Below are 9356 nucleotides of genomic sequence, written 5' to 3'. Positions count from 1 at the left end.
GAACTAACCAAAATCGAATTTGGTCGGTTCTTGATTATAAAAAGAACCGATCGGTTCTCATTTCTTAGGAATCGAACTTTTGTGAGAACCGAGGAACGCCCAGCCCGACCTGCATGACCTGTCACTGATGACCATTCATTAGTGATGATTGACACCCTCACCCATCACTTACATGGCCAGTCGGTTCTCTCTGCTGTCTAACCCATCATTTTTGACTCAACCAAACCGAATTTTTGTACAATTGAATCGGGAACATATCATGTGCAAACCAACCTCTCCATACAAACTATGAAAACTTAAATCTGGGTCATCGGATCAACATCCAAGGGGCATGAGAGATTGGGTAATTTTGCAATCTAGACTCGCCCTTGAATTGGGTAATCACACTTTTGCAAATTCTCCCTCCCACCCCCTGCGTCCCTCCCCTTGGATGTTGATCCGATGGCCCAGATTGAAGTTTCCATAGTTTGCACGGAGATGTTGATTGCACCTGATACATTCCCATTGAGCTCACCCATCCAAAACCTTATCCTGCCTCTGTTTTTTCTGTTTTGCTATAAGGCTTTTGAATTTGTGGTAGCGTACATTCCTAGTAGGTGTGAACTTGACGGCAGCTTAGTTCTTCCCGTTCCCATTAATGGCCGTGTTTGGATGAGAGCTTGAAAATTTTTTCACAAAAAAACGAATGCATGTATGAAGTACTAAATAAAGTTTATTTGCGAAATCTTTTTGCGAATGGATGTAATTTTTCAAGACGAATCTAATAAGCCAAGTTCCATCATAATTGGCTACAATGATGCTACAGTAACTGTGCTTAATCATCCCCTAATCGTACAGTTAAAGACCTTATTAGCTACAGTAATGCTACAGTATCATAGTTAAGGAGGTAGTTTTGTAATTAGACTTTATTTAATATCCCTAATTAGTGATCAAAGCACGGGACAAATTTCGTGGGGCCATCCAAACACGGCCAATAATCCCAAAATGCACCTGTTGAGTGTGGAGGACACAGGACAGATCGTTAATTAGTCACAAATTATTCCTTGTGAAATGCGTTACATTTCTTGCTTGCCTTGGATGCAAACGGATTCGCAACTAATAAATCGCTCAGCTTTGCTTACAGGTATCACACACACTGCACTACCAGCGCAGGCCCGTCGTCGTTGTCATGCCTTGCAGAAGTAGTCGAAGGGCAGCTTGGGCGTGGAGAACTCGCCGGAGCTGATCTTGGCGGCGACGACGGCGTTGGCGGCGTCGGTGTAGTGCACGCCGTCCCAGCTGACGAACTTGGCGCCGTCCTCGCACACCCGGAAGCCCGGGCCGAGGCAGCTCACGTTCGCGTTGTAGTTGTAGGGCGGCCCGCCGTAGCCGCAGCACGCCATGAGCGGCTCCTCGAATCCTGAAAATTGGTCACGGGATCGAGGTCATCGATGGCGGTGAATTCGTGATGGAGTTAGAATACAAGGCATGGTGGAGGGCTCATCATCATGCACGGACCGTAGGCGGAGTGGTTGGCGACGAGGTCGTACTTGACGAGCAGCACGTCGGTGTAGACGACGGTGGCGCCGCGCAGCTGCGACCGGAGCTCGTCGCAGGCGGCGCAGAGCTGGTTGTTGAACTCGTAGGCGCCGTCGTTGAGGGTCTTGAGGCAGCCGCTGTCGTCGAGGTCGCCGTCGTCGGGCCTGGGCGCGGCGAGCTTCTGGGGCAGGCAGCCCAGGGGCCCGGTGCCGTGGACCCAGAAGTTCTTGGCGCCGTTGTAGTGGAGTGTCTGGATCGGAAACAATAATTGATTCAAGCAGCAGGTTCGTCGTCGTCCTTGCACAACAGCTAGCTAGTTGTTGTTCAGACAAGACAAGAACGACGATCGACATCAAATAGCTTCGATTTGCATTATCCGCAGGACACCTTATATGTATCAAAATCGATATCAAAATCAAAAAGATCTACAATCCAATTTGTCGATTCAATAGAAGCCCAAAGAGGTGCATCGACAGAGCATGGATAGCAATTTTATTTATTCTTACCATGATGGCGTCCTTTATCTCCGCGATGAAGGCCGGGATCTTGTTGTGGACGATGTCGTCGTAGGGCGCCCCGCTGCCGAACGCGGCAGAGAGGTCGTTCTGGCCGATGTCGATGAGGTAGAGCGCGTTCCGGAAGCCGTCGGCGTCGACCGGGGCGCTCCCACCTGCACCACCGCGCACCCAGTGCATTGCAAGGACAGAGATTGTTAACTACTACATGTGCTGTGTCTTGTGCGCCTCTGAAGTAGGAAGCACGGAAGCAGGCATGTTACCATGGGTGAGGAGCTCGAAGGATCGCTGCTTGAAGTGGAGGAACTGCTGCACCTGGACGTGGAGGGAGAAGGGGGCGCTGCGGGGGAGCGTGGCGGAGCCGGAGACGGCGAAGTTGGCGCCGCCGGTGAAGTCGGAGCCCAGGGCCTCCAGGTACGGGCTCAGGTAGCTCATGTTCAGGCTCTCACCTGCATAGTAACGTAAGGTCACGATTCAGAAAGTGCGGCCCCGTCAGGTGCGGAAATGCGTGCAGTTGTTTCAAGACTGAACAGAGAACTAGAGTGGGAGGACCTACCTAGCATCCCAATGCAATCTCTTACAGCAAACTGTGCAAGGGTAACACGCAGGGAAATGTTGTTATCGATTACCAGTTTACCACGCGTAAGTTTCAGGAAAATGCGACAGCAATGTTTTCAAGGAGCAAAGGTTCGAGAGAGAGCTGCCCAGGCCACATCTTGCGCCGAGCCGTCCATCCACCAGCAGAGGAAGGAAATAATGGAGGTCCCGGTCGGCTGCTCGATCGCCATGAAAAGGAAAGTTGGAGGTCGCAAGTGTGGGACGACGGTGGAAGTGCGAGCTCATGATGGGTAGCACTGCCACTGGATAGCAACCAGAAGCTAGCTAGCCATGCTCGCACTTTCGCCCACGACCGCACTCTACGACTCCTGCCAGTTTGTGGAAACCGGCCGGCGGCCGATCGTTGGTGCTCTCGCCCTTTTCGTTGTCCTGAGTGAGAGGACGACCCAGACCAGCAGCCAGCGCACGCGCGCGCCTGTCAATTGCAAGGACCTGCTGCATGCGCGCGGTCACCATCAGGCACCACCAACTAATTAATAGCCTTCTCTCCATCGATCGTTCTCTGGCTGCTTCCACGCACGCACCAACCAATGCAGGAGAATCACGGCGACCTCGACCACCACTAGCTAGCTGCCTGGTTGCGTGCGCGCGACGACCGGCCGGTGACGAGCAGTGGAAGAAGTGAAGAACGTGGAAGAAGAACGATGGCAGCAGTGGAGATGGGCGAGCCGGCCGGCGACTCACAGAGGTAGTCGATGACGAGGCGGCCGTCGCAGAGGCGCCCCGTGGCGCGGCGGAAGAAGGCGCGGCCCTCCGGGAGCGGGTAGTAGTAGCCCAGCCCCGCCGCGACGCCGCCCGTGTCCGTGTTGGAGTCCCCGAACGCGAACACCACGGGCCGCCGCGCGCACGCCGCCCCCGCCGGCTCGTCGTCGCCCTCCTGTCCGCCGGCGTACGCCGTCCTCGCCGCAAGAGCAGAGACAACGAGTACGGCCACCGCCGCAGCAGCCGCCGCGCCGCCGCCCGGCCTGCTGATGCTGGTGGTGCCGCCAGCCGCCACCATGGCTGACGGCTCAACACGTACGCGCGCTTTGCGCGTCACAAGGGAAGAGACGAGTTGAGTGCGTTGGCGGAGGGCCCGGATGTGATGTACGGTACGGTTTGTCGCTAGAGCAACTCGGCCGGAGAGGATGGGGTGCTGTGTATGTGTTATATAGATAACCGTGCAGTGGCCAAGCAACTGCGCGTGCATGTTCCCTTCCAAGTTCCAGCAAATTAGAGTATAATGCACCGCTAGTTTCTAAACCTGCATTGTGAGGATTTCTGGGTCCATAAACTTTTCAAGTTGTTCGCCGCAATGCGAGTAACGTTGACATGGCATGCTAAATCGTACGTCCCCGAGACTGCCAACGTGGCTTATGATCGTAATCGATGCATTTGCTCTTGGCTTTCTTCTCCAGCATATGCCATCTCCATCCTCTAATCTCTCTCTTAGAAGCCGGCGGGTCGCTTGTCGATCCTACCACTTGCTGGGTCGCTTTACTGCCGCCGCCCGGGTGCCTCCTACGGTCCTACCTGAGTAGGGTTAGACCAGAGAGGTTGAGTGACGAGGGACATAAATAAGACAGAAAATGTACAGTCAGCACGCCATATGTCAGCATTATGTGCACACACGGACAAATATATGGACCTATAATGAACAACTTAACAAGTTTATGGTGAACGAATCATAGCTCAGTTGGTAAGATTTCTTGTGGTGGAATCTGCTCACCAGGGTTCGAGTCCTCGACTCGGCATAAACACTCACGTTTTTATGGATTTATTATTATTATAGAATTTAACCGGCACTATTCTTTTAGTAGTAGGGAGGAGCGTGGTGACTTCATCAATCCCGAGGATCTGCCGGCTTAGTCTCTCGAAAATTTTAACAGAACTTTCAAAATTGAAGGATCTTATTGGCACACTCTCACAAATTTGGGAACCACCAGTGCATTTTGAAACCCATTATGTATGTACTGCTCAAATATGATGCTAAGAGGAAGTGGTAGGATTGACAAGACGGCTTTTAATAATCGAACTGGTAGCGTGTGTATGAATGAGATCAACTCGTTAAAAAGATGACGAAATCTAGCACAAGAAAGGGTTTTGCTTGGGCACAGAAGCGTTGCCGGCTATTACTGGGGATGGACCTGCCGATCGAACAACAAAACTTTTACTCGTCGTCGACGCTGTCGCTATACCCTGTGTGAAGCAGAGGTTGCTGTAGCGATCACGACAAGCTGGGCGCAACATCGATCGGGTCGATATTCGATCCTTCTCCTTCACTACTACTGTTGTTTGCACGACAAGAACCCCCGCCGTGCCGAGAGGAAATAAATTAGACACGGAGTGGCACAAATATACGCAATAATAAAGGCTATTGTCGCAACGTGGAAACTTGCGAAACAGATTCTGTTGGACGTTTGCTGCAGCATCACCGCATGTTCATGGGCGCGCGGGTGCTTAGTAGTGCACAGTGTTTTTGGAAGTGATTCGTTGAAACTGCTAATGAACATAATTAGAATCTGCTCCCTTTGTTTCAAATTTTAAGTTATTCCAACTTTCTTGAAGAGTCAAACTGTTTCTATATTTGACCAAAACTATAGTAAAGATTACAGTGATTCATAACACCAAATAGATATACTATGAAAGTATATTTAATGAAGAATCTAATAATACTTATCTAGTATCATAAATGTTAGGACTTATTATATAAATTTGATCAAATTTTAAATATTTTGACTCTTTAAAAAAGTTGGAATGACTTACAATTTGAAACAGAGGGAGTAGCTAATCACAGAATCACTTAGCCTAAACAAGATCAATCTACTAATGCAGAATTTAGGCAGAATCAAATTTATGGCAATGTTAGGAGTAGCCATATATAGGAGCTCCCTGAGGGTAGGGAGTGAGAGAGAAATAATAATAGGGTGGAGGGTGGTGATCGCTGGCGGGTGTCTCCACCATCACCGCTAGTTCGTAATATACCCTAGTGTTGATAGCCGTCAAATCTATGACCGTCGGCTCATATTACGATCTGGTGGTGTTATCCACATCACCGTCTATCACCACTGGTTCGGTTCAAACCGACGGTGATGGGGTGTTTGCAATGACAGATTCCATAGTAGTGTTTAGACCTTTTGTCTTAAGACTTATGGTTTAACGTGTGGAAATCTATAGCCTGACTCTTTAGGACAAGTACGGTGATACACATCGGTGATCTTATACATTCTCTCGTACAGTTCCATGTAGGGCTGGAAACGAGCCGAGCCGAGCGGCTCGGCTCGGCTCGGCTCGGCAAGTGAACGAGCCGAGCTCGGCTCGGCTCGCTATTTTTGCGAGCCAGAAAATCAGGCTCGGCTCGGCTCGGTGGAGGCTCGCGAGCCGGCTCGAGCCGGCTCGCGAGCCACACTAAACAATGTGAACTAAACTCAAAATAAATTAATTTACTTTTTTTGAATGATAACAATAATTATGTGGCATATATTTCTTATGTACATACAAATTGCTATGTTATGTGTATAAATATTAATTTATACCACTAATGATGAAGAATTAATTCATCAATCATCGTGAAATTATTCTTAAACTGTATTGGGTCGAGCTCGCGAGCCTGAACGAGCCGGCTCGGCTCGGCTCGCTATTTTTGCGAGCCAAAAAATCTAGCTCGGCTCGGCTCGTTTGAGGCTCGCGAACTGCTCCGAGCCGAGCCGAGCCGTTCCGAGCCCGAGCCGAGCTACGAGCCACGAGCTATTTTTCCAGCCCTAGTTCCATGTATGATTTTGATGATATTGAGAAGAGAGAGGGAGAGGAGAGAATGAGATGGTTGGTTCGCGAAGCAACCACCTCATAACCTTGTAATTAAGGACTATGAGACGACTTTCTCATCATTGCATGAGTCGCGGTTGCTATGTGAATCATAATATTTCTTTTTGCTATGTACAAATAAAAAGAATTGGGCAATTGATACAAGACGATTTAAAATATAATAATACATCGGTCGGAGTCGTCTCAATATTATTAGGTGGCAATGCATGGTATCCATATGTTAGGCGGCACTAATAATATACTGCTTGCCCTTAATTGTAGCACGTGGGTGGGGAAAAATGTATATCCAACGTGATTATGCCCCGGTAGGCCGGCAGCCCGGCATGGTTCCAGATGGTGTGGCCCTTGGCGTACGCACGGGATCAGATCAGTTTTGCCGCTACGGCCTACCGAGACGTGACAGCCGCCGGCCGCCGGCCGGACCGGGGCAATGCAAGAGACACACTAGTGCACGCAGCGCGCCGGCTGGCCGTGGGTGTCGCCTCATGGATCTGCGCGGACGGCATGTAATGTACGCACTCGCTCCGGCCGGGACAAGCGCACGCAACCGTGAAGTAAGCAGCCGCGGGCGCTCAGCTCACCGCAGCCGCGCGCCCACATCTGCCTCTCTACGGGCGTCATCACCTGCTTGGCTACTTGCCCGGCCAGAGGCCAGTAGCTAGCGTAGGGCGTCTGCATCGGATAGATGGATCCAGCAGCGGCAGTGCCTGCCGGCGTAGCGTAGCGTAATGCGCCCAGATAACAATGGGCGCGCAAGCGGCGGCCTTGCCTTGCCCCGGCCGCCCACCACAAGCTGATCTTGGTCGCGTGCGGTCGCAGTCAGTCGTAGCTGTGGACGGAAAGGAAAGGGTAGCCTCCCTCACACAGGTACACGCCCCGTGCCCGTGTCGCAGCTGTAACACCCAGGTGTTAATCCTCGGTAATTAGGTTAATTAAAGTCATTAGTTTTAAACTCACACGGCAAAGCACAAAATCAAAACATCTCCTGTCAGCCTGGGCCGGACTGGTTTGACCGGTCTGACCGATGTCAACCATTTTGGGCCCCACAGCATTTAAATCTCTCTCTCACTCCCAACGACCCATTCAACTTCCCAGACCTCTCAGCTCGCCGTCCCGAGCTCTCCCCTCCCATGTTCTCACCCAAACCCTAGAACCCAAATCCTTCCTCTCCAACGGATTCCAAGGCCGGGGAAGGATCAAATCAGTGTGGGGGGATCATCTCCTCCTCGATTCTATCCTTGGGGAGCAGGGGATTCAAGGTCTTCGCGCGGATAGGATCTCATTCAAGGTATTTTGCTTGTCATGGTCGATCTTTAGTTCTAGATGGTTTTAGACGATTCCCTCCGGTCAAATACATCCTATTGGATCCCAGGGACTAGATCCTAGAAGGGTTTTAGAATTGGTGGACGATTTTCACCGCGTCATGGATTCTAGCTTCTGTTCTGGTTGGGACCGGTCTGACCGGTCGGAGGGACCGGTCTGACCAGTGATGCGGCTGGGTTAGTGTGACCGGTCTGACCGGTCGGATGGACCGGTCTGACCGGTGGAGGTTGGCTGAGAGGGTGTAAAGTCGGGGTAGTGGGTACAATCGGTTAGAAATTATTTTGGCTATTAATTGCTAGTAATTTTTATAAATTATGCACGCATTCTCATGCCATATGCATATGCATACGTGTAGCAGCCGCGGCGGAGGAGATCGTATACGAGGTGGTTGCGGAGCCATAAGAGCCGCAGGGGCAAGCCCCGCAGGAGGAGGTTCGCGCGGAGTCAGCCCAAGGCCCAACTCACCCCAGTGTTGAGCAGCAGACGGAAGGCAAGCCCCGGTGCACATCCTTTTATTTCAAACTATGACACCTATATTTATGTTGCTATTACTTGTGCATTAGGTTTAGAAATTGTTTGGAACCCTAGTTGCATGATCCCTAGGTTTCCTCGAGTTATACTAGTATGTAGAGGACGATAGAAATGCTATGCTTAATAGAACTCGGTAGAAGACGAGTGATTTCGGGTCACTCGCGAGATATAGGGTATTTAGTTATTTTGAATATATGGAAATATTGAATTAGGTAAGATAGGAAAAGAATTTGGAGACCGGGCGGGGAAAAGTTAGCCCTGTCTGTGTCAGTTAAGGACCGTTCGTTGTCTGGCCATGTGATTGAGTTTGAACCGTATTAACCGCATACCAGAAGTAGGAGGTAGTCGAAACCGGTAAGCCGAGTACTGCTTTGCTTCGAAAGTACAGGAACCCGCACCCAACTCCTGGGGCGACGCGAGTAGTCGCGGAGAATTGGGATGCATATGTTTATTTTTGGTGGTCTCACGTTGAGCTCGGCTGACCATATGTCGTTGGGCTGGTTCCTGTAGTTCGAGGTGAGGAGGGGAAAGGTTGGTGCGTGGGGTCCGACGGGGCTTTTGCGTGCCGTGTTGGTTAGGTCCACCTTGCAAGGTTAAATCGGATCGATTCGCCGTCAGTCGCTCTCGGATATGAGCACCTTGATCGCAGCACCGCATCGTAGTAATGCTATATGAAATTTAAGTGATGTTTGGAAATGACTATCATGAGTTATTATCCCATGTTTGTCATGATTTGCTTAGCAGGTGCAAATACTAGTTAATGATTCTTGTATATTAAATTTGGAGCTAAAAGTGGAAAAATAAGGACTTATTTTAGAAGCTTTTTATGCAAACTAACCACCAGCCAGAAAGTTTTGCATGTCTAGATATATGGGCTAAGTTATACCCACTGGTCGGGTAAGCCTTGCTGAGTATCAGTATACTCAGGGTTTGTTGCCACAATTATTATTTCAGGACACCCGGACGTCGATTTCTGCCCCTGCTGCGTTAAATTCATCCGCAGAGATGCAGAGGGGTGAGAAGTGGTGGAGAGAGACCCTTAGGCTA

The 9356-nt window shown here is 50.4% G+C and overlaps 1 protein-coding gene across 2 annotated transcripts; it reads right to left on the bottom strand.

The window, feature by feature from the left end:
* Nucleotides 1-998: 998 nt before the first annotated feature.
* LOC120706814 (GDSL esterase/lipase LIP-4-like) lies at nt 999-3772 on the bottom strand. Of its 2 annotated transcripts, none has more exons than XM_039991544.1 (5): nt 3336-3772; nt 2297-2482; nt 2025-2188; nt 1498-1831; nt 999-1399 (listed from the first exon to the last, which is right to left on the bottom strand). In XM_039991544.1, exons 1-5 carry the CDS (start codon nt 3649-3651, stop codon nt 1167-1169), a joined length of 1233 nt encoding a protein of 410 aa, XP_039847478.1. In that variant the 5' UTR covers nt 3652-3772; the 3' UTR covers nt 999-1166. The 2 variants fall into 2 exon arrangements, with proteins under 2 accessions (XP_039847478.1, XP_039847479.1); XM_039991545.1 differs by having other exon boundaries at nt 1498-1768.
* Between the last annotated feature and the right edge of the window lie 5584 nt (nt 3773-9356).

This window comes from Panicum virgatum, chromosome 5K, assembly GCF_016808335.1.
Source record: "Panicum virgatum strain AP13 chromosome 5K, P.virgatum_v5, whole genome shotgun sequence".
Taxonomy (NCBI): domain Eukaryota; kingdom Viridiplantae; phylum Streptophyta; class Magnoliopsida; order Poales; family Poaceae; genus Panicum; species Panicum virgatum.
The sequence above is the reverse complement of the archived record's forward strand: the minus strand, read 5'-3'. Positions and strand labels throughout refer to the sequence as shown.

Excerpts from the sequence above, each read along its gene's own strand:
- LOC120706814 (XM_039991544.1), bottom strand. The coding sequence starts at position 3,651 with ATGGTGGCGGCTGGCGGCACCACCAGCATCAGCAGGCCGGGCGGCGGC. Across the intron at positions 1,832-2,024 it reads AGATAAAGGACGCCATCATG|CTAGCTGTTGTGCAAGGACG; the intron begins GTAAGAATAAAT and ends AACAACAACTAG. Across the intron at positions 1,400-1,497 it reads CGCCAACCACTCCGCCTACG|GATTCGAGGAGCCGCTCATG; the intron begins GTCCGTGCATGA and ends ACCAATTTTCAG.